General features: G+C 50.2%; 2 protein-coding genes across 3 annotated transcripts in view; both read right to left on the bottom strand.

Moving 5' to 3' along the window:
- Position 1: 1 nt before the first annotated feature.
- On the bottom strand, positions 2-3,040 carry LOC124237001 (translation initiation factor IF-2-like). Its single transcript, XM_046656072.1, has 2 exons — positions 877-3,040; positions 2-755 (listed from the first exon to the last, which is right to left on the bottom strand). The coding sequence occupies exons 1-2, from the start codon at positions 1,026-1,028 to the stop codon at positions 2-4; spliced, it is 906 nt and encodes a 301-aa protein (XP_046512028.1). The 5' UTR covers positions 1,029-3,040.
- Positions 3,041-3,287: 247 nt separating this feature from the next.
- NOP14 (NOP14 nucleolar protein) overlaps positions 3,288-24,559 on the bottom strand; it is a 29,254-nt gene continuing 7,982 nt past the window's right edge. The window contains exons 5-19 of one of the 2 annotated variants that reach the window (XM_046656065.1): positions 24,301-24,435; positions 23,403-23,525; positions 22,487-22,615; positions 20,699-20,966; positions 17,159-17,289; positions 16,938-17,054; positions 16,450-16,535; positions 14,612-14,747; positions 10,821-10,922; positions 10,120-10,273; positions 8,291-8,450; positions 6,136-6,283; positions 4,088-4,206; positions 3,727-3,882; positions 3,288-3,411 (exon numbers count right to left, since the gene is read on the bottom strand). In XM_046656065.1, the coding sequence (XP_046512021.1) occupies positions 3,312-3,411; positions 3,727-3,882; positions 4,088-4,206; positions 6,136-6,283; positions 8,291-8,450; positions 10,120-10,273; positions 10,821-10,922; positions 14,612-14,747; positions 16,450-16,535; positions 16,938-17,054; positions 17,159-17,289; positions 20,699-20,966; positions 22,487-22,615; positions 23,403-23,525; positions 24,301-24,435 (2,064 nt within the window). In that variant the 3' untranslated portion in view covers positions 3,288-3,311. The remainder of the gene's footprint in view (positions 3,412-3,726; positions 3,883-4,087; positions 4,207-6,135; positions 6,284-8,290; positions 8,451-10,119; positions 10,274-10,820; positions 10,923-14,611; positions 14,748-16,449; positions 16,536-16,937; positions 17,055-17,158; positions 17,290-20,698; positions 20,967-22,486; positions 22,616-23,402; positions 23,526-24,300; positions 24,436-24,559) is intronic. The other variant, XM_046656066.1, reaches the window with a different exon arrangement.

The following is a 24,559-nucleotide window of genomic DNA, read 5'->3' as shown; positions in this document are numbered from 1 at the left end:
TTCAGAGCCTGGCGGGTGCGTCGGTCACGCCCGGCCTCGCCCTCGCCCCGCCCCGGAAGTGGGCGGACCGCCGGCGCTTCCTTTTCCGGCCAGCTTGGTCTTGGGCCGGCAGTTGGGCGAGGTGGGTCGCGCTGCCGTATCTCCCACCGTCCGCGCGCGCTGCCCCTGGGACCCTGGCTGCTGCGGCGTCGGCGTGACGCTCTGCGGGGCGGCGGCGCCCCTGCCGAGTTTGAGCGGATCCAGAGGGGCTGCGGGCCCCGACCCCCAGGCCGCGAGGCTCCAGGCCTGGCCCGGGCCGGGGTCCAGCAGCAGCGTCCTGGCGGGTCTTGGGGCCCAGGTCCCCTTGCACAGGGCCCACACGCGGGGGGTGGGGGGTCTGCTGCCATCCGTCCCGCAGTTGCTGAGCCCTGGTCCTGGCGGGGGTGGATTCAGAGCCGAACGTGCCTTCCAGGCCAGTCTCATTTGCCCGCCAACCTGTACCCAGCGGGGATGACTCTAAGGACCCCGGAGCTTTGGGTCCTCCACCCCCAACGCCACCGTATGGTGGGGTCCAGCCCCGACCGGACCCTCCTTCCGCACTCCGGTCCTGCCAACTTGGGTGTCTCCGACACAGCCTATCACCCACAAATATACCAGCAGCCCCAGGCGTAGGGCTGGCAGCACGACCGCTGTGCATGGGTCCCACGGGTTTGAGCTCATACGCTTCTACCTCAGTTGGACTGTTTCTTCTGCGTCTGGGGCTGAGCCTGAAATTTCTGGGCAGCCGAGTGAGGAGGAAGGAGGGAGGTGAAATCAGGGGATTAGAAACCACTGAAAGCCACAGGATTGAGCTGGCAGCACGTCTGCCTCTCCTCTGTCCTCGTGGCCTGGAATCACCTGGAGGAGGAGCCGGTGCTCTTGGTGGGGGGCCACTCGCAGCTGTTGCAGGCTGGAGAAAGAGCCTCCAGGGCTGCTGGAGGAACTCTGGACGCCAACACCTGACGTGCACCCTTGCCCTTCACTCCCACTTCCTTCCATCTTCTAAACATTCAAGCGACTCTGTGGCCCACCCTAACTGGAAACAAATGGGTAAGGGAATTCTTGGAAATGAAGTTCAGCTTCCAAGTTGACATGATGAAGCACCACCGTCCAGCCCTTGTCAATCTGGCACTTACACCCCTCTTTAATCTATACTAAATTTCCAAATAAAGATAAAAGCGGTCACACTCATGCCTAACATAAGCAATTATTCTACCTACAACCCAAAAGAAGACCCGTAGCTCTTTCCCAAAAAGGACACAATGTCCCTTTATCCTTGTTTGGGTGATGTTCACTCTGCCAGCTGAGCCAGTTCCCCCTTTAGTGGTCTGTAACTTACACACTTGAGATGTAAGTTACGGACGTTACCTCTTCTTACATTACATGGTAGTGGAGGGGAGGCGGGAAGAAATGGAGTTGGATGATACATATGCAATTGTACTCATATGGAAATACAACGGTCCTTTTTTCTGCATCTGGCCAGGTGGCCAGAGCTGGGTTTCATAACCACCTTCTTCCACAACCCATTCTCTATTCTTCCCTTTGTAAGGAGCAGGAGGCAGGGCTGCAATGAGCCATCTACATCCATACTGACCTTTCCAAGAATTATGTCTGGAGTGGGGCTGGGGAGAGGCCCAGGGTGGGCAGAGAGGGGTATGTTCAGATGACACATGGTCCATAAAACTGGGGCTTTATGAGCTTGTTGCTGGCACATTTCAACCTCGGCACCTGACTTCGTCCCACTTTCCTGGAACAGCTGGGCGAGTGTCCAGAGTCAGGGGCTTGGTGAATTAATGTAGCAACTGCGTGACAGAGAGCATTTACATGGGGATGAAATCTTGACGCTGTCTGACATTAACCATAGGCCCGGCCTACACAGTGACAAGGTGAAGCCAACCTGGTTGGTGAATGTGACAACTGCCAGGCCTTCTGGATTTGTGGAGCCATGCACCCGGCAAGAATCTGGTTCAGCGCAGCTGCTTCCGTCCACCCTTTCATTCCGCAAACCCAAGACTGCTCTTGGCAATGTTGGCTTGAGCTCAGCTCGCCACCAGGGGGCGCTCTGGCCCTGTCTGCATTCTGAGCTCCAACATGTTGAAACTCCTAATCCTCCCCACCAACCTACTCTTCCCACTGCCCTGCTGGGGGAGCCAGAAGTGGGATACTTGTCAACCTCTTCCTTACCTCCCCCACATCCAGTCTGGCTAATCCCTGATCTCGCCATGGTCACTGCTGTGGCTGTGTGACCTCAGGGACAGGCTTCTTAACGCATGTTCCACGACCTTGCAGGGCTGTTCAGTGTGACCACATGCTGTGTGACACTGGCCTCCACCCCAGCCTGCTGGCTCTGAAGGGCAAGACCTTGGCACTGTGTCCTATAGTCACCTGGGGAGTGAAGACCCCAGTGCCTCATCCTGCAAGACTGAGGTGGGGGAAGGGACGGGGGACCTTCCCACCTCAGCACTCCCTCAGGGAGGCAGTGGCAGCTTCAGGGATGGCTCTGTGCAAGGAAGTAGCCCTGTGCCAGGCTGTGCAGTTCAATGGGGGCCACAAAGGCGGGCAGGAGGGCTCCTTCACTGCCTGCAGCCACAGCCTCTCTGGGGTTCAGCAAACCACACACTGCCCTTGCTCCTCCATCCGTAAGAAGCCTGGTTAGTGCAGAGAGGATGAAAAGCCAGCATTTTGTTGTTTAACTGACAAGCTTGGGACCTTAACCATGGCCTCTGCATCTTCCAACTTACTCTGGCTCAAAACTTCGAAGACTGCCCCCTGGGCCAGTGCAGACAGGGCCCAACCTCCTCCCAGCTTCCCCAGCAGCCCGCCCTCCAGAACCAAGGCCGGCACCCTAAAGCAGCAAGCCAAGACCGAATGAGGACAGTGCCCCATGTGGCTGTCAGGGTGCTGGGATTATGGGCAAGTTCTTTCTTCTCTCATTTCTGAGCTGTCTGCAACCTTGTTTCATTTATAATTGAAACTGTAATTTACATAACGTGATTTAACACTCCGAATTCTATACACGCAGGGAAATATCCTTGGTTGACCAAAAACAGCACTGGCCAGGATTTCCTAAGTCCCAAATCTTGTGATTGACTGAGCTTTGTCTGGACTGGAGGAACCGCTTCTAGTTATTAGCAGACGCTCTCAGGAGGCCGCTCCCAAGTACAAAAGCGCATTTCATCAGGAGAGGTGTTTTAACAGAAACTGAAGGAGAGCAAACACCACATCACTCTGCCACAACGGCACCCCTGACCACTTCCACAGACAGCATCTCCTTGCCTAACGGATAAAACTATTTATTTTTTGAACTTTTTCCTCTTCAGAGCCTTCCATTCACCCTCCTGGGTAGCCAGGCTGTTAAAAAGCTGCTTCACTTTTCGCTTTCTTTCCACATCCCTTCAAAAAACAAAAGCCCATTTTTGGATTAGTCTTTGGAGGACATCTTGCCTTTTTCGTATCTGACCCAACAGCAGTTCAGAACCCCCTTAGGCCTCCAACTGCCATGTCGAATGCAGATGGAGGAAAAGCAGGGGAACGAACCTGCCTGGCCCGGCCCTCAGCCCCAGCTGAGCCTGTGAGCGCCAGGCATCTGGGCAGGGGAGGGACCAGCGCCCTCCCCCAGCACTGCCCAAGCGGGGCCCAGGGCCACCAGCTGGGAACGCAGCGTGAAGCTGTGGGCCCCCCACCACGGCACACCACGGGTTCGCTCACCGTTCCATGATCTCTGAGAGCTGCATCCGAGCCAGGAACTGGTTGTCCTTGCGGATCTCCCGGACGGCCCCTTTAAATTCACGCTTGTGTTTGTGGATCAGTCTCTTCCTTTCCTGTTCCTCCTTACTGCTTCCCTGTTTTCTTCCAAACTCGAGGCTACAAGAGGAAAGCCAGCGTCGAGGAGGTGAGCCTAGTCTGCCCCGTCTCTCAGCCAGAGCCGTCTGCTCTGGGTGGGGCTTCTCCCCGAGGCCTCGAGTCAAGGCTGGCCTCCCCCTCATCAACTTGGGGCTGAGCCCACAGCCCTGATCTCCCTGGGCGCTTCCTGGAGCTGGGGGAGGGCAGGGGAGCTTGCTGGACTCACACTTTGACCAGCCGGGGGGTGAACAGTTTCAGAGGCACTGGCTTGCTCTTCTCACAGATCAGCGGCTGACAGTGATGCTTCTGGTTTTCCATTTCTGTCAATATGCTTTGACACAGCTCCTGAAACAAGAAAACAGCTGACACTGTGATGGGCCTGCCCACCATGTGGCCTCATGAGCTCCTCCAACAGGCTCTGTGGCCTCCGGGAGGAAGGGGGACAGAAAGCATCGCAGCCTCATCACAGGGAGACCTTGCCTCCTTCAGACCCTCCTGCTGTCACTGCCCTTTGGGCCCTTCGCCTCATCTGCAAGATACAGGGGTGTGGGTGCAAAGAAGCCGTGCTCACAGACGTGGCCCAGCTATAGTGGGAGCTTCCATCTTCCTGCTGATGTGAAAGGGGACAGGTCACTTCCTTCCTCACGCTGCCCAGCCTGGCAGTGCTACAGACCCACTGAGACTGATCTTGGAAGTAAGGACAGTCACTGCTTCTAGCATTTAGCAAACATAACGGCATCTTCTTTCCCAAGGAAACTGTGCTGGGCACTAGGGACCCCCCTTCTACGGACACATGTGAGAGGTCTTCCCTTGTACCCTGGGGAGTCAGGTGCAGAGGCAGCGAACGGGAACCCACATGATGAGGCACCGAGCAGTCTTTGTGACTTGACCTTACTTTCATTACAATCGAACCAGACAGTTAAGGTACTTTCATCATGGCCTTGGCTTCCAAGAGTTGGCTGGGGCTTCTGAGGAACTTTCTAGAAGGTAGCCCACTGATGCTGGTTCCATTCCTCTCCCCTTGCACAGGTGTGTCCTGGAACTCAGGCTTCCTGCACCATGGGCACAGCCACCCCTAACCCCCTGTCCAGACATTTAACTCCGAGGGCCAAACGCCCAGTCTCCATGGGGACTACACACAAGGCATGACCAGCTCAGTTCACCCCAGGTCTGTGAACCCCATCACTGCCCCTTGGCCAGCCCAAATCCCACAGGACCAGACAGCCACTCTGTCCTTTAAAAGGTAAGCCACAGCCACGTCTACAGTAAGTGGATGGAGGCAGAGGTAGGTGTTGATGCCTCAGCCTCATCAACCTTCTACAAGAGGACGTGACTCAGTGTGGACAACAGCTGGTCTGCCCTGGCTCTGGGGACACTCCCAGGAAGGACAGCCGAGTTGCTGTCCTCACAGGGCCAATGTCCTAGTGGGGTAGAGATAAGACAGTGGTCATGCCATGGAGAAGAGGCAGGGGAAGTGCCAAGCAGTGGGTGCCACTTTCTCCCAGGTGGCCTTGCTTCCTGAAGGAAGCAAGGGGACAAGCCACATGGCTCTGAGGAGAGGCAGAGGAAAGGGCAAGTGTGACAACCCCATATGAGGAGGTGAGAGCATGTTAAGGGGGAGGGCCAGGTCGCCCTGGCCTCATGCACTGCAGCCTTGACTCTGCCTTCTGTCATCATGGGACTAGACACTACTGGGGGAATGACTTCCCCTCTAAGAGAATCCCAGGGCTGGTGTGGAATGACTTCAGGGTCAGGAGACTGGAGACCAAGTGAGAGAAGACGGGGGCGGGCCATGCGCGGGAAGTAGGAATCAGAGTGAAATTCAAGCAGAACTCAAAGATCTGCTGACGGACCGGACGGCCTTAAAGACGGTCATTTAGACGCACACGTGGGAGTTTCCATGTCAAACCGATGGCGTCCTTCACGGCTTCTTGTCGCCTTGTACAGGACAGTGGGACCATCCTCAGAAAACTTGTGTGGCCCAGGAGGAATGTGGAGCCCGGAGCCACTGTCTAGGTCCTGGTGGGCAGCAGGAAGGCTGACAGGAGCATGGAACAATGTAACAGTTCTCGGACAAAATTGTAGATCCAGGCTCAGTCCAGCAGCACAGTTACCTGTGCTTAGTTTTCTCGCTCTAATTTTGTTTCCCATTGTAAAGATGGTGTCCTTACTTCCTCGGGCTGCAACCCCAATGACAAAATGCCCGCTAAGCTGCTCCCCTCTCATGCAAACGGCCGGGCCAGGGCAGAGGACCCTGTAGCCAGGAAGCCTCACCTGGAGCTCTCGGGGGTGACTGCAGTCTGCCAGGTGCTCCGTCAGGAGGGCTCTGAGGGGCCTCGTGATGTCGTGGAAGGACGGCAGTACGCCATACATGAGCACACAGCGCTTCACCAGAGCCAGACACACGGCCAGGCAGGACAATCTGCAAGGGGGCAACATCCAGCTTCAGGGCAGAGGCAAGGAAGGGAAGGGAAGCAGCTCGCTCTCTTTCAGTTACTGACAAAGTCAACAATCTTAAAAAAATTAAAATCCCCAACACACAACTCTGAAAACCCGCCATAGGCCATGGTAGATTGAGGTTAAATATATGCCCACCAGCAATGTCAGCAGCAGCTGTCGGTTCAGGGTGTTAGGCGTTAAAGAAAACACCATCACATTTCCTGAATAGGAAAAACATTAGGGAAATGCAACACCAACCTGAGGCTCCATTTTAGTTTCTAAACTACTATTTGCAAAATCAAGCAGTTATATGCTGAAAATAGTACACATTCTGGGAATGTTGTATTTCTTTCCTGGCCATCAGGACTTGAATAAACATTTCTCTAAAGAAGATATACAAACGGTGAAAAAGCACATGAAAAGAGCTGAAAAGCAGTAGTCATTAGGGAACTGCAAGTCAAAACCACAATGATTTATCACCTCACACCCATGATGACGACTGCTACCCAAACGACAGGAAACAGCAAGTGCTGGCGAGGCTGAGGGGAAACTGGAACCCTGTCCATTGCTGGTGGGAATGTAAAACGGTATAGCCCCTGTGGGAAACAGTGTGCAGGCTCCTCAAAAAATTAAAAATAGAACTGCCATGGGATGCAGCAATTCCACTTCTGGGTAACTACCCGAAAGAACTGAAAGCAGGGTCTCGAAGAGACATTTATTTACAGCAGCCTTCAACAGCCAAAATGTGGAAGCAACCCAAGTGTCCGTTGACGGATGAACAGATTACCAAAATGTGATAATATACACACAATGGAAGGAAGGAAATTCCAACACATGCTACAACATGGATGAACCTTGAGGACATTTATGCTAAGTAGATAAGCCAGTCACAAAAGGACAAATACTGTATGATTCCACTTATATGAGGTCCCTAGAGTAGTCAAATCCATAGAGACAGGAAGCAGAATGGTGGGTACCTGTGGCCGGAGGAAGGGAAGATGGGGAATTGTTGTTTAATGGGGGCACAGTTTCAATTTTACAAAATGCAGAGTCATGGGGATGGATGGTGGTGATGGCTGCACAACAACCTGAGTGTTAACAATACCAATGAGTTGTACATGTAAAAACGGTTAAGACAGTAAACTTCCTATGTATTTTAACACAATTAGAAAATTTAAAAAAATTCAAATAATCCATAATTTAAAAAATCAGAGAGCCAGCCCTGATGGCCTAGTGGTTACATTTCTCACGCCCTGCTTCAGCTGCCTGGGTTCAGTTCCCAGGCGCAGAATCGTACAACTCCTCTGTCAGTAGCCATGCTGTAGCGGTGGCTCACAAAGGAGAATTAGAAGGACCTACAACTGGAATATACAACTATGTACATATCATCCCCTTTGGGGAGAAAGAAAAAAAAAGAGAGGAAGACTCGCAACAGATGTTAACTCAGGGCGAATCCTTCTCAGCAACAAAACAAAAGAAAAACAGAGAATAGCAGGGCTTAAAACAAAAGCCCCAGCCCTCCCCATTCTCCCCCTCCTCCTATGGACTGAATGCTTATGACTACAAAACTCCTATGCTGAATCTAACCCCTGGAGGCAATTAAATCTTCCAATCCATGAACATGGGATGTGTTTCCATTTATTTCTGTCTTCTGTGATTTCTTTCAGCAATGTTTTGTAGTTTTCAGTGTACAAGTCTTGCACTTCCCTGGTTAATTCCTAAGTAGTTAATTCTTTTTCATGGTATTGTCATTGGAATTGTTTTTGTAATTTCCTTTTCGGACTGTTCATTATATACAGAAATGCAACTGATTTCTGGGTGTTGACTTTGTATCCTGCTACTTTGCTGAATTCATTAGCTCTAACAGCTATCATATCATCTGCAAACAGAGGTAACACTGGTGCACCCTCGAGGTGCTGGGCCGGGTCCTGGGTGGTGCCCGGCTCAAGCACAGGTGCCCCCTCCCAGGAACCCCAGGCCCTGCACATACCTGGTGTGGTTGGCCTCTGTCTTGGTCTGGGCTTTCAGTCCACTCGCCCAATGAAGCGACAGGCTTTTCCTCTGCCATGTGGCCATGTCCTCTTCATCAGAAACCAAGAGCAACTCCGAGTTCTTCCCAAAGGCTCTGAAAGGGTGCACCAGAGTGTAACCTAATTCCAGGTGGGACGGGACAGAGACGTCTCTGAGTGTTACTGGACTCACAGGGCAGGCTCTACAGGGCAAAGCCTTTAGAAAGTTCACTTTTAACAAACATACACTGGTTTTTATGTGCAGAGATAGGGTGACAGCTTTGGCAAGGGTGCTTGGCCATGTTCAAAACCAGACCACGTCCCTGCCCTCGTGGGGAGACAGGCAGTCAACCGTACCCTAAGACACAAAAGAACTAGACTGAGTGTCAGAAGGAAACAATGGACAAAAGAGAAGCAGAGGAGGGTGAGAGGGTCAGTCGGGAGTGCTGGGTGGGTGGGGGCAGTTGCAGAATTAACCAGGTCAGAGAAAGCCTGTCCCAGAGGTGAACGGCAGCGAAGGCCCGAGAGGTGTGCAGGTCTTAACCCTGACACCACCTGGAAGAGTGAAGGAGGCAGAGGGACAGCCTGCAGGGGAAGGGCACGAGGACCTGGTACGGTCCAGGCATAGCAAAGTGGGCAGTGGCCAAGCAAAGGGAGAGGGGCGAGCAAGCGAACAGCAGGCCCACCCCTTCCCCAAGGCCAGTGTCCAGTGCACACTGTGGCCCTTCACGCTGAACTGCAATCATCTTCTGATGGGGTCCCCTGGGGCTAGACCGTGCCTCCCCAGGGCCCACCACACCTGGCATGCAGGGGCACGCAGCGTGGGGTCTGTGCAGCCAGGGAGCAGGAGCTACACGCAGGCAAGTTTCATTATGAGGTTATGAGGGGAAAGTAAAAGGACAGGTGACAGTTAACAAACTCATCTGGAGGGAGTGCCGGACACGCCAAAGCACATTCGGAAATAACGCTGCCCCAGCGGGCATTCCCGGCGCCCAGCACCACAGACGGGCCGGAGTAGGAGATCTGGGCCTTGCCCTTGAGATGCGACCTACGATCAGGCCGGGAAAGCAATCCTATACACACGAGAGCGCGAGGGGACAAAGGCCAAGCAACTCCCGGACAATCCCGAGAGGGAAGCAAGTGCGAGGAAGCATCTGGATGCGGCCGGCATCACGGGGAGCTGCTCGGAGGAATGGAGGGGAGCTGAGGTGAGGACAAGAACTTAGAAGATCAACAGATGCTAAAATTCCTTCTCATCAGAATGTTGCTTTTGACTGTCTTTCCTTCCAAAACTCGGGACGCTGTAGCAACCACACAGAGCACGGCTGCGCCAGAAATAAAACGGGAGCCCCGAGGGAGTTCAAATGTTCTTGTGGCCACATTCAAAAAAGTAAAGAGAAAAAGATAAATCTTAATGACTTTATTTAACCCAAAATAAAAAAATGTTATTTTGACACATAATCAATATAGGGAACTGAGATATTTCACACATTTTTGGTGGTCTTTGCTGTCTGGGGTACACTGTACATTTGGGGTGCGTCTCAGTTCAGAGTCCCCACATGTGGCTACTGGCTACCATGTTGGACACATAAAGTAGGATCCTGACTTTTTCAAAATGTGTGTCCACAGATCCCATCCTTGCAGAGGAAAAAAGGATGCTACTCTGGGTGGTAAGACTTCAGATGGTTTTGTCTTCTTTCTACTTTTCCATATTCCAAACATTCTATAATGAGTATGAATTACTTTTAAAAATCTTTAAAAAAATCCCAAAGTATAATATATTTGAGAAAGCTCCCTCAAATCAACTCACCTTGGTTTTGTTTGTTTGGAGTTGCTATGTAAAGAATCCCAAGAAGAAAATTAATAAGCTCAGGTATGAACCTCTGAGACAGAGACACATAGTCCAGGAACACGCAGCACACAAACAGACCCTTCACGACGTCCTGGAGACACCGGACCGGGCACTGGCGAAGGAACACGGCGCAGTTACTGGTCGGCAACAACGTTCTGAAACACTGCGCAGGGCAGACAACCTGGCTTCCCAGGTGAGCCGTGTGCCCCGAGCTTCACCTGCACGAATCAAGTGAGATTCAATCCAGCCAAGAGCTTTGTTGCTCATAAGGCTCCACTTTTCACACAATTACTGTGGTAAGGCGCCCCATGAAAGGCCTGATCAAGCAGAGAGGAACTATTTGAAGTTTTTTAAGCCAAAGAGAATCAGAACCCCATAGCAGATTTGATGCCTTCACCACCAACTTGAAAGGCTGTTTTCTGGGGTCACACCCTCCAGAAGCTCGTCTGGGGCTGCTGAAGCTGCGAGCTGGGGCCGTTTCCGATCTCAGAGCTCCTGACTCGTCTTCACAGACCCCTTTGGATGAGCTTTTCTTATGCCTGATCCCCAGAGGTCAGTCTCCAGGACCCTTGTTCAGCCACGCGCCTGCTCAACAAAGCCCCGAGATGCTGGCTCTGAGGGAGTGGGCCTGACCCACACAGGTGGAAGCAAGGACCCACCTTAGTGAGGAGCTGGCTCATGCACACCAGTGCCGGGGTCACAACAGGGTGCCAGAAGTCAGAGGTCGGAAACAACATCCCAGCAATCTTCAAATAAATGAGCTGGAAAGAAAAGTGTTACCACACAAGTTAAAGGCAGTGAAACGAAGTTCAAAATACTGCTCTTACGGAGGGCCCAAGAACAAAACCAGTTTTGAAACTGCTGGTGAACTGCAGGCAAGGGTCTACAGATGCCGTGCAGTCCCTCTGTCACCTTGTGGCCAGGCAGCACCTCCCCTCACCGCCTCCCTGTTCACTCGAGCACGCCCATTCCCTCGCACACACCACACACGGCCAGGCTCTTCTGGAAGGCACGTTTCTCTGGTGGACAGGGAAGCAGAAGCAGGATGAGCCTGCACTGCCCTGTGAGCCTAGGAGGGTTTTCGACCCTGTCCCGAGCCAGCCGTCCTGGAGCTTCACGCTCACAAGTCTGGGGCAGAGGTCATTTGCCAACTGGGTGCTCACTGCCCTTTGCCTCGGCTCAGCAGGAAGCAGCCAGTTCTCAGGGTCTGACACCATTCGTTCTGCTCTGAACCACCAGGTCAGAGGAAGAAAACCTCTCCTTTCCCTTTCAACTTTATGAAGCATGCTGGGAAGAATGGCAAGCATTCCGAGTTTCCCCATCTCCCGTGCCTGTCTCTACGTCATGTCCTGACATGATGGAGATGAGGCAGAGCTGCTCTCAGAGTGGCCACAGCAGCTGTCACCAGAAGAATCCCATTCTCGTCTTGGCTGGAGGTAACTTCTAGCACCTTAGGTTAGAAAATTTATCTTCCCGTCCAATAAGACATAATGCATTTTTCTACACTAGAAGCTGGAACCAAGGCTCCATCACCTGGGATGGGCACAGAGGCAGCAACTTTCTGGACCAAAGAAAATTGACAGAAACTCGCCCGCAGTACAGCAGAGTGGCCAAGCGCCCACTTGGTCATCAGCTTCTAATGCTGCTTCCTGCCGGCTCAGCCATCCCGGGCGGGCTCCTCGAGCCAACCTCCTCACCGTGTGGCGAGTTCACCGCACAGGCACCTCGCAGGGCCGTGGCGAGGGTCAGCTGAAGTCTCCTGCACTGCCTCTGTGAATATTCCAAACACGTCCCTTTCCTTTCTACCCACAGCTTTTCGAAAATACTTATTTACCTCGAAACATCTCACAAACTGCCTTAGCAAAACAAAGAGTTGAAGTTTTCACAACAGCTAATGATAAGACAGAAGTTTCTGGTGCTGTCTGTCAGCTGGCATTCGAGGGACACCTTAGCAGCAGCCTGTGAGAGGAGCCCTTTTCCCGGCTGGAGCTGGTTTCGAAAGCCAGGAGCTCATTTTGGTTCAGCTGTGAGGAGGGGCCCCTCTTGTTAGCGACGGAGAAAAGTCTCTGGAACAGCCTTTCCTGTGGCAGGAGGGAAACCCTTCTCTTGCCTGCAACGGCAAATATGACAGTGGACGGTGACAGTGGCCTTGGGAAAACAAAGGCAGGAGGAGAGTGTGCCAGAGCCGAGATGCTGCAATTTTAACAGGAGTCGGAGAGCACCAATTGAGAGGAGGGGAGGAGGGTGGCTGAGCTGTCTCTGGAAGGATCTGAGCCGCTGGGGGTTGGGGGGAGCCCTTCTCCAAACCCCGCTCTTCCTCCTCAGTGGAGTTTCACGCCCCCCATCTGCCCTTCATGTGACAAACAGACCACAAAGCTCCAGAATTCTGTTCTGGCTTCTCAATAGGCCCTGGTTCTGAGCAACGGCCAATCTTGAAGGCATTATTTCTTGGAAACTGTGTGGGTCTAATTTCCTATCAGGCAGTAAGGCAGGTACAATGAGACTGAGAACATGTCAAACTGGGTGGGTGGGGGCGGGGGTGTAATGTCACGGCCACCTGGTGGTCCTGGGCCAGCCTTGGAGATGGGTGCCTGCGCACTGCCCAGCCTGCCATATCCCTGAGGAAGCAGGGAGCCTGCTGTCTCCAAGACACGAAGCTGCCTCGACTACATCCTCCCATGATGACGTCTAAAAACATAAATGTGGCTGTTTTGTCTTGGATGACTGATGGCCAGCTGTTACTGTTGTCCCACAGTATCTGCGGGGGACTGGTTCAGGACCTCCCGTAGATACCAAAATCCTCGAGGTTCAAGTTCCTTCTAGAAAATGGGGTAGCATTTACACATAGCCTACACACATCCTCCCATGCGCTTTAAATCATCTCTAGATTATTTGTAATACCTAATACAATGCAAATGCTAAGAGAATAGTTGTTATACTGTATTGTTTAGGGAATAACGATAAGGAAGAAAAGTCTGTATGTACACGTTCGGTACAGATGCAACGATAACAGGCCTTCTGCTCCTTGACGGGGGTGCACCAGCGGATGCGCAACTGTGGATATGGAAGGCCACTGCACTTTTAGGGGACTACCCACAGGCCACCCTGACACGAGGCACCAAAAAGCCTGGATGACAGACCAGAGGAGGAAGGTGTCCCCGCACCGTGGCTCTGGAGGATCTGCGGAACGTTCTATCTCGCCCTGAGGCACCAAGTCCTCCAAGGCACCCAGAACCAGATCACTTTGATCCATGTGAATTCAGATGTCAGGCACACCCCAGGGGACCCCATTTCCTCCTTTCTGCTCTCAGAAGGGGCCCCTGTATTAACCACAGAACTATCGGGAGGGTCTTCCACAAGAGCTGTCGACCCCCCCAATTTGGGACTCCAAGGAAGACAAGAGCCGAGAGCAGAGGTGAAACAAGGGCCCACTGGCTCCCAGGCACCCCCACCCCACACCTCACTTCGCCAGCAACAGACCATCAGTTTGAGCTAAGGGATAGTGGTGGTGGTGACAGCCACCGTTTATGGACAGCTGCATCCAGGCAGCGACAGGACCACATTATGTGTATTAACTCATGAACTCTCACGTCGGGCCTGCAGGCATTATGGTAACCATCATCCCCACTTGCAGAAGGGGAAAAAGGCCAGAACACAGCTCAGACGAAGGAACTGGGATTGAGGCCCGGGCAGCCTGGCTGTGCCCCCGGCCACACAGCTTCCCCACTAACACTCCACAGCAGCAACAGGCTCCCGGGAGGCAGAGACGGAGTCTCCTCGGCCCACGGCTCTAGGAACCCACCAGTCACTGGTTAAACAGGGACAGGTCTGAGCAGGGCATTGGGTTGAGGCTCACAACAGAACTAACATCACAGCGATGGTTCATGGATACTGGCTCAGATCCTATTTTCGGGAGTCTATTAAAACCATAAACATAAATCTCATATTTTTAAGTTTCTGTTAGTCATTGTCAATTCATTTCAACACAAAGACTAGAAAATGGAATAGATTGAGCAAGTATTTCTTCAAAGTTACTCAAGTTGACAATACAGCACACGACTGTCATGAAACTTAGACACCGCAGAGCGGTTCAAACGTCCCAGCGAATGATCAGACATTGAGACTGAGAGAGACCAGCCCCATCTTCCTAAGGCCTGGGTCCTCAGGAAAAGACACTCCTTCTGCTTGCCTTGAAATCTTTGCCGTTAAGACTAAACACAGCCCCATTCATACGGAATCAAACCAGAATTTCTTCTTTTATGAAACACGTTTTAGTTAACTGTTACTGGATAAACAATCCTTCCAGGTCTGTTCCGTCCAGATCACTCTCTAGCTCTAGGGCACGGCCACGCCCTCCCACCTCTCCAAGTTGTGTGCACTATACTCGATCATCGGCCCTTCTGGGGGCTGTAGGCGAATGCCTGGATTACACCAAGCCCCCACTTCTTACCACATCTAACCCTGGAAATGCAGCCCGGCCTTTCGTCTCAATCATTCCTTCCATCTCGTGCATGGCATCTCGGAGGACAAATTTTATGGAGTCACTTGCAGATTCAGGAAACATCTGGCAAAGATTATATAACTGCCTGTCAATCAGAAACATAAGTCAGGGGAGAATGACTTTAGATAACAAAAACATAGGAAAAAACCCCAAAACCTCCCACGTTCACCATTTCCTATAAAGTCACCTGCTGACTGCAGAAGTCAGAAGTGGAAACCCTTGGACGAATCCACTTTTTCTGTTTTTCTCTGGCTGGCCTTCTTGGTGATCCAGATAATTTTTCCGATGGTTTTTTATAACCACCATGGTTTTCTTATAACAATCTATAGTAGCCCCCCTTATTTATGGTTTTGCATTATGCAATTTCAGTTAACCATGGTCAACCGCAGTCCAAAAACAGTGAATAGAAAAATCCCAGAAATAAACAATTCATAAGTTTAAATTGAGTGCTGCTGTCAACAGCGTGATGAAGTTTCATGCCCTCTTGCTCCAGCCAGCTCAGTCCCACCCGGGATGTGAATCATTCCTTTGTTGGACCCCCAACCATGGACACAGTCCACTTCTGACACCCAACCAATCGACATCGTCATGGCTTGACGATCCTCCTTCTGACATATCGTCAGAAGGTCAATAGCAGCCTAACGCTACGTCACAACGCCTGTCCTTCTACTCACTTCTCATCACACAGGCACTGTATCATCTCACATCATCACAGGAAAAAAGGCGAGTACAGGGCAATGAGATATTTTGAGAGAGAGAAACCACATTCACTTTACTTTCGTTACAGTGTATTGTTGCAATTGTTCTATTTCATTATTAGTTACTGTTCTTGACCTCTCACTGTGCCTAAGTTATAAATTAACCTTATCACAGTATGCATGTACAGAAAGAAACATAACACACAGGATCTGGTGCTGTCCGTGGTTTCAGATGCCCACCGGGGGTCTTGAAACACATCCCCGCAGATAAGGGGGCTAACTGTAGACGTTTGGCCCTTTCCTAAAAGTCTGGTGGGAACTCTTCGGCAGTGCTGGCCGTTGAAGGGGCTCTATTTGTAACGACGGGAGCTCCTTCTACGAGCCAGACACGCCAACAGTTCTAAGGTGCTTCACATGTGAACTCGCCGAGTCCTCACAAGCTCTGCTGGGATGGCAGAAGCTGGCATGCAGGGGGGCGGTGCACGGCAGGCAGCCGGCCCCAGAGCAGCACCACCAGGCTACACGCTCTCACTAACCCTCCCGACCCCCCTCCCTCCAGCCAACACGGGGCCAGCAGCCACTAGGGAGGGCTCTGCTCTCACTGGGGCTCTGGTGCAGCGAGGTAAAACCTGCCTCAGCCATCCCTGGACAGGGCAGGGACAGGCGGACAAGAGGGACTTGCCTCCAAACAGGAGCCCCATCGGGGTTCCACTGAGGCATGGACCTGGGGGGCCGGGTTCCTGGGGTGACAATGGGACACTGTCTACCCCATGTTCCAAACCCCTCTCGGCCCACCCAAGCAGAGCTTGACATTTTGTTGGTGAATGAAACAGGAAATTAGCCACCAAATACTATCAACAAGTCCACAAGTATGCAAGTGTCTTAACGTCAATTTGTAGTTAAAAACATGTCCCATCTCTAGGGTGATCCCATTTAGAGTGGGATGTCATCGTTGAAGTCACCAGTGGGTGTATGCTGTGAGGCCCATTTACAAGGACCTCCTTAGTAACTCTGAGATGTATTTTAAGACTCTAAATAGGATAAAAAAACTCAGCCCCACATTCCAGATAACCCACTATTTTTACTTACACAACCAATTTATCAATCACTCTGAGGTCTGGTGGATCATTTGTAGCCAAATCTCCAACGTATTCCAACAGGAAGCCGAACAGTTTCTGCAGGAACACGGATTGGGAAGAGAGCTCAGAGCCGACCCCCAGAACAAAACCACAGGCGTACACGCACATCACCTCCACTCTGGCTCAAACGGGGGAGAGGGAGGGCCTCACGGCCATGGACAGAGCGCCCTACATAACGCAAAGAATGCTGCTGAACACGAGGAGGAGGAGAGGAAAGAAGAGCCCGGGTCTCAGGCGTGTGCGTCTACAGAATGGTAGACGACACCTAAGTCTTCAAACAAAACCAAGAACGCACCTGGCACAGCGCTTTGTTCAGTAAATATGCAGCATTTTTGAAAGAGGAAAAGGCACGTTTGTAGTTACCCATTTCTCTGAAAGGCCGGCTCTGCCACTTGCTGGCCATGTGAGGGAAACTCCCCTGGGCCTCAGCTTCCTCACCTGTGAAGTAAGGGCTCCGTGCCTGCCTCCTCCTGGGCCTGCTGTGGCCTTGGAGGGGACGAATGTCAAGGGGTGGTTCTCTGCCTGCTCTGAACGCCCCTGGCATTTACCACGCTGCTGTAAGGGTCGGAGCGCACCGTTACCGTCAGCTTGAGGCAACTCCCACCCACAGACAGGGCTGGGCTGAGCTCCCATGACGCAGCGCGCTGCCTCCAGCGTACCTCTAACTTGGCCTTGTTGCCCACTGCGAGACTCGGATGGTTGCACTTCTGAATTCTTTCCACCACCAAAAGCTGCTCTTCTATCGATTTTCCTGATAATAAGGATTTCAGTTCCTCAAAGGATTCAGGAGCTACAGAAAATATAAAACACACTCTACACTTAACGTTTAAAACAAGAACTCCCCATATTACATATTAATTCTGATAACTGATAGAATTTCTGATAACACAGAGGTAAAAACTAAGCATAATCTAAGTAATATTACTTCTTTTATACTTTTATCAAAAAAGATAATTTAACATATATTATATAAAAACATTTATTTTACCTCACATTATACGTCTAACATGTGCTCTAGCATGTCCTGAGTGTGTGGTTTGACTGAACTGGGCCAGCTATTAGTGACTAGGTACCTGAGACAGCCTCAGTGAAGAAATGACCCGCAGCCTTTCCTCAATTAGGAATTCGATTAAACACCCAACACGCAGTGAGTCAAGGTGACAGCAGGCTAGCTTTTTTTTTTTTTTTTTTTGGTGAGGAAGACTGGCCCTGAACTATCATCTGTTGCCAATCTTCCTCTTTTTCGCTTGAGGAGGATAGTCGCTGAGCTAAAATCTGTGCTAGTCTTCCTCTATTTTTCATAGGTGGGATGCCACCACGGCACGGCTTGATGAGTGGTGTGTACTCCACGCCCAGGACCTGAACCTGCGAACCCTGGTCACCAAAGCAGAGTGTGCAAACTTAACCACTATGCCACCAGACTGGCCCTAACAGTCCGCTGGTTTTAATGCCCAGACTGGTTCAGAACAAGCTGGAAGGAGCCATGTGAACTGAGCAGTTTGACCACCTGAGACTCCCACTGATCAAAGGTCACCTCTACAGAAACCAGCCTCACCCACTAGTTTATCCTCTCTGGAAATAATAATTTAGGATTTCCTAGAACTGAACTGTTTTTCTCCGCATACCAGACCAAACAACATACTATATGCTACATGAGCTGTTACGTGGCCAAATAAGACTGCCCAGGGCTGAACACAGGAAGCCCTCTCACAAGGGACCCACTGACCCCAGGCCCTGCCCTGGGTCTCTGTGGCACCCGCTTGCCTATCACAAAAGGCTGATTACCAAAAGAGTAGGGAGACACTTCTTTGGAAAGGCGTGTCTGCCCTCACCCTGCTGGTGGCTCACAGTACTGCCCGTGGTCACGCAACAAAGGCTAATGCTCTGGCCAGGACTTGGATCAGGCCCCAGGGTGAAATGGACAGCACCCAGATGCCGAGAAGGAGGATGGCTGCGCCTGTCCACAAGCAAGGCTGCAGGTGTGGATGTATCCGTGTGTCCACAAGCACCTCCTTGGTGCCCGCTCCACACACAAAGCCCGAGCGAGGCAGACTGATCGCCAGGGCATGGAGCTGACCTCAAAACATAAGAAAACCCAACATAGTACTGGAGGTGCTGGCCAGAGCAATTCGGCAGGAAAAAAAAATAAAAGGAATCCAAATAGGTAACGAAGAAGTAAAACTCGCGTTGTTTGCAGACGACATGATCTTATACATAGAAAACCCCAAAGAATCCACAGAAAAACTATTAGAAATAATCAACAACTACAGCAAAGTAGCAGGGTATAAAATTAACGTGCATAAATCAGTAGCATTTCTATACACTAACAATAAACTAACAGAAAAAGAACTCAAGAACTCTATCCCATTCACAATCGCAACGAAAAGAATAAAATACCTTGGGATAAACTTAACCAAGGAAGTGAAGGATCTATACAATGAAAACTACAAGACTTTCTTGAAAGAAATTGACGATGACATAAAGAGATGGAAAGACATTCCTTGCACATGGATTGGAAGAATAAACATAGTTAAAATGTCCATACTACCTAAAGCAATATACAGATTCAATGCTATCCCAATCAGAATCCCCAGAACATTCTTCACAGAAATTGAACAAACAATCCTAAAATTCATATGGGGGAACAAAAGACCACGAATTGCTAAAGCAATCTTGAGCAAGAAAAACAAAGCCGGCGGAATCACAATCCCCGATTTCAAAACATACTACAAAGCTACAGTGATCAAAACAGCATGGTACTGGTACAAAAACAGGTCCACAGATCAATGGAACAGAATTGAAAGCCCAGAGATAAAACCACACATCTATGGACAGCTAATCTTCGACAAAGGAGCAGAGGGCCTACAATGGAGAAAAGAAAGTCTCTTCAACAAATGGTGCTGGGAAAACTGGACAGCCACATGCAAAAGACTGAAAATCGACCATTCTTTTTCACCACACACCAAAATAAACTCAAAATGGATCAAAGACCTAAAGATTAGGCCTGAGACAATAAGTCTTTTGGAAGAGAATATAGGCAGTACACTCTTTGACATCAGTTTCAAAAGAATCTTTTCGGACACTGTAACTCCTCAGTTGAGGGAAACAATAGAAAAAATAAACAAATGGGACTTCATCAGACTAAAGAGCTTCTTCAAGGCAAGGGAAAACAGAATTGAAACAAAAAAACAGCTCACTAATTGGGAAAAAATATTTACAAGCCACTTATCCGACAAAGGGTTAATCTCCATAATATACAAAGAACTCACACTGCTTAACAACAAAAAAACAAACAACCCGATCAAAAAATGGGCAGAGGACATGAACAGACATTTCTCAAAAGAAGATATGAATATGGCCAATAGACACATGAAAAGATGTTCATCATCGCTAATCATCAGGGAACTGCAAATCAAAACTACACTAAGATATCACCTTACCCCCGTTAGATTGGCAAAAACATCCAAAACCAAGAACGACAAATGTTGGAGAGGTTGTGGAGAAAGAGGAACCCTCATACACTGTTGGTGGGAATGCAAACTGGTACAGCCACTATGGAAAACAGTATGGAGATTTCTCAAAAAGTTAAAAATAGAAATACCCTATGACCCAGCCATCCCATTACTGGGTATCTATCCTAAGAACCTGATATCAGATATCTCAAGAGTCTGTTGCACCCCTATGTTCATCGCAGCATTATTTACAATAGCCAAGACGTGGAACCAGCCTACATGCCCAGAAACTGATGATTGGATAAAGAAGATGTGGTATATATACACAATGGAATACTACTCAGCCATAAAAAAAGACGAAATTGGCCCATTCACAACAATGTGGATGGACCTCGAGGGCATTATGTTAAGCGAAATAAGTCAGTCAGAGAAAGACGAACTCTATATGACTCCACTCATAGGTGGAAATTAGTATATTGAGAAGGAGATCTGATCGGTGGTTACCAGGGAAAAGGGGGGGTGGGGGGAGGGTACGGAGGGGGAAGTGGTGTACCCACAACATGACTAACAAAAATGTACAACTGAAATTTCACAAGCTTGTAATCCATCATAACATAAAAAAAAAAAAAAAAAATCCTAAAAAAAAAAAAAAAAAATTACCCATAATCCTTATCACTAATCAATTAAATATATTTGATCTTAAAAAAAAAAAAAAAAAAACATAAGAAAACCCACTTGTCTGCCTACCTACAAACGTATAGGGCAGCTCCGTTCTGGCAGCTTCTCGAGCCTTCTGACCATCGCTTGTCAACCTTTTCCCAGGAGCGTGCCGCCGCTCCTTCTCTGGTGTCCCACTTCCTTCCTCACTCTCTTCGTCAGATTCCAGGTCTGAGTGGCTATCTGGGTCGTCGCTCTCCTCTGGGTCCTCCTCACTCGAGTCTTCGCCCTCTTCCTCTTCGCTCTCACCGTCACTGGCTTCCCTGCTCTGCTCTTCCTCGACGTTCATCTTTCCATCCTAGAAGCAGAACATGGAGACCACAGGCATCACTACCCAGGGAGGTGACGGTGGGAACACCCTGTGAGCCCTCAGATGCTGGACACGCAGGGCTTTACCTGACTCGTTTGCAGGAACAGAAACGCGCCATGCTGCTTTAGGCCCTGGCCAGAGGCCTGCTGCTCCACCCCTTCTAATGCAGTCCTGAGCCACAGGGGCTAAAGGCCTGGGACCCACATCTCCCAAACCGCTGCCACTAGACTTGGTGCAAGGGGTCACTTCTGCCAGGGGGCGACAGGGGTCCATGAAGTGCCAGACGCAGCAGTGGCTGCGGGCCAAGCAGCTGCAGGTCTGCAGCACCCCACCACTGGCTTTGGGGCTGGGAACAGCTGGGTCAGCAGAGGGTCCTGGCATCCGGGCCACACCTGGAGGTGGTGGGACCTCAAGACCTGTGGGTGACCCCTGACTGTGCTCCCCCAGATAACCAAGTGGTCTTGTGAGAATCCAGTTTCCAGCCTCGGATCCTTTCTGCCTGATACACCTGGTCCCTCCTGCTTTCCTGCCCTGAACCCTGACTGACACAGTCTAAAAGGGAGACGGGTAGAGATCTTATGGAGTCTGTGAATTAAAAACTGCACCGGGGGGCCGGCCCGTGGCCGAGTGGTTAAGTTCGTGCGCTCCGCTGCAGCGGCCCAGGGTTTTTGCCAGTTCGAGTCCTGGGTGTGGACATGGAGCCGCTCATCTGGCCACGCTGAGGCGGCGTCCAACATGCCACAACTAAAAGGACCCACAACTAAAGATACACAACTATGTACCGGGGGGCTTTGGGAGAGAAAGGAAAAATAAAATCTTTAAAAAAACAAAAAACAAAAAACAAAAAACAAAAATGCACCAGGAGCTGACCCGCTGGCACAGCAGTTAAGTTTGCACTTCTCGGCGGCCTGGGGTTTGCCGGTTTGGATCCCGGGGGTGGACATGGCACCGCTTGGCAAAAGCCATGCTGTGGCAGGCATATCACGTATAAAGTAGAGGAAGATGAGCATAGATGTTAGCTCAGGGCCAATCTTCCTCAAGCAAAAAGAGGAGGATTGGCAGTAGTTAGCTCAGGGCTAATCTTCCTCAAAAAAAAAAAAAAAAACTGCACCAGTCTTAGAAACTTAATTATTTTACTCAGAATTATTCAGAACTCAAACCTTGAGCTAGCCCCCTCAGTATCAACGTGAGTTCATGCAGACAATCATACACCTATAAACCCCAGTAGCTCACGTCAGTAACCGAGTGAACGGTGAAAGGAGTCTAGCCCGCCTACTGCTGCTGTTTGCGTTCCTTCCCCCGGGGGAGGGAGAAGGCCATGGTCAGGGTGGGCTCTGTGAAGCCTCCATATCTGACACACCACAAACACCCAAGGAAAGAACTGCAGAGAAAGTGTTTTTGAAGATTTACATTTTCCATCTGTGATAAACCTACGAGATAAAATATCAGAAACTGTGCTCTTTTAAACTAAAAAAAGAAAACAAAGAAAATGAAGGCAAACATCTCACTTTGTAGGAAAGCAAACGCCTGTCATCTTCACCCAGGATGAAGCCGTCACTTAAGTCATCCGCTGACACGTGACCTGGTCTCCTGGAGTTTTCATCATCCTTTCCAAGCATTCTTCGGAGTCTTTCAGCCTGAGCAGGAGAGAGAAAAGCCATAGGCTGTGCTCACTGAGTACGTGCAAAGGAGAAGCACCGTCCTGCTCTCGGGCGGCCCACGGCTCTCAGCCCTGCGGGCGCCCACGCCTGCTTCCTGCGTTCAGTCCTCAGTCAAACGTGCGAACGTGACAGGCGTCGTTCGGAAGACTTTCCGACTTAAGAAAGATAAAAACAAAGATGGTGGAAGAAATATTTTCTAGTCACAAGGAAGGCAGACCTGTTACTCTGAGGCCTTTCAGGCCACACTGTGCCGGCCAATCCTAATTTTCACTCCCCGCTCCAGAGCGAGAAGAGAGAGGAGGACACGTTGTACTGAGGTCTGCACACGATCAAACAAGTGAAAACACGCACCTGGCCCAGGAAGAGGCTGCGATGCGGTCACACGGCAGAGCCAGACCCAGGACGGCACGTCTCTGCTTCATTTTTGTTTTAACATAATAAAATTTAAAAACCATTTTTAATGCACAGAAGAAAGCTGAGAAGGCAGTGCACTATAGTGTTTGCAGTTGTTCTGAGGTAAAAGCATTAGAAGACGTCCATTTTTTACTTGGCATATTTAAGTATTATCTGCAATTTTTTTTGCTTTTGTAATCAGAAAAAAGATGTTTATAGCAAAACAATGAATTCTAAATAGCCTGAAAACCTTCCATTTATAAAACAGTGCATCTTCAGCACATCTTACAAAGCTAAGAAAGGGCCTTGACCGGGCGGCCCGCGGTTTCCCGGAGCCCCTCCCCCTGCGTCGCCGCTGGGGTCCCCGTACCTCCAGGCTTCTAAGCCGCTCCTGCTCCTCCTTTGCCAACTCCTCCTCCGTTTTCATCCTGTTAGAGGGCTGGGCCTTCATTTCAAAGCCAAGCTCACGTACCATCATGTCATATGCATCAGGCTGAGGCAGAAAGAAGGAAGTTTTTCATTTTTAGGTTTTTTTTCTTTAAAGCAAAGATCTGCACAGCTAGCTGTCTGCACATTCCAGTATGGGTGGGCGCCATTACGGAAGAAGCTCAACCACATCCTAAGTCTTCTTCTCTTGAGAGAAAGCTGTTTTCATCAGTCTTGAGGACACTTTTAGGTCATATAGGACTTTTCGCTCCTAGAAAATTCTTTTCAAAATAGATCTGCTTTTCCAAAACTAAATGTTGCTCATCTAGGCGTTAAGCCCACAAAATGAGAGATTAGGTTAAGGTAAGAGCAACGGCAGAGCTGACTCACAGACGTCCAGATGGTCACAAGACAAGGGAATCTGGTGAAATCCTATTTCCTAGCTACTCAAACAAACGCAGCTTTTCCCACAACTTAGACTAAAAAGAATGCTTAGACTAAAAGAACGTTTAGAGGGAAAAATAAGTAAACATATATATCAATACCCAAGTGTCTTAAGGGAAAATTCAAACACCATCTGAAGGTCTCCCCCACCAAGTATTCCTGATACCAAGAAAACCACTTTCTCCAGTCTAATTATTCTGGAGTAGATACTGAAGCAACTTTCAGCCTGCTTCCACGCCGACGCAACACGTCAGATAATGCGATAAAAGCTCGACAGGGAACTTAGGTCCTCACTGAAACACAGCAGAGGCTGTTGATGCCTGGGCCGCCTCTTCTCCAGAGAAAGGTCGAGTCCACAGGCCTAAGTTCAGAGTTTGTTTCCATCTCCTGATTCCCACCTTTGGTTTCTCCTTTTTATCTCTGTTCTCTGACTTGGGCGTTTTGTGTGCCAAGAGAGTCTGAATTTCTTTCCAGTCTTGGTCCAGCTTCTCTGTGAGCTCAAGGGCATCTTCTCGCTGAGCCTGTCTCTCTCTCTGGGGAAAAAGAACAGACACAGCACACACCGTTACTGCTGCACTCCAACTGAGCAGCCCAGCGTCCACGTCCAGGCCACACGCAACGAGTGCTTAACGTGCCAACAGAAAAGAGACGAGAAAT

This window comes from Equus quagga, chromosome 3 (genome assembly GCF_021613505.1).
Source record: "Equus quagga isolate Etosha38 chromosome 3, UCLA_HA_Equagga_1.0, whole genome shotgun sequence".
Taxonomy (NCBI): Eukaryota; Metazoa; Chordata; class Mammalia; order Perissodactyla; family Equidae; genus Equus; species Equus quagga.
Note: the sequence above shows the minus strand (reverse complement) of the source record. Positions and strands in the feature narration are given on the sequence as shown.

Bases quoted from the DNA above. Each gene is read 5' to 3' on its own strand.
- LOC124237001 (XM_046656072.1), bottom strand. From the start codon at position 1,028: ATGTTTAGAAGATGGAAGGAAGTGGGAGTGAAGGGCAAGGGTGCACGT. The intron at 756-876 runs GTGATTCCAGGC...TCGGCTGCCCAG, and splicing joins AGCACCGGCTCCTCCTCCAG to AAATTTCAGGCTCAGCCCCA.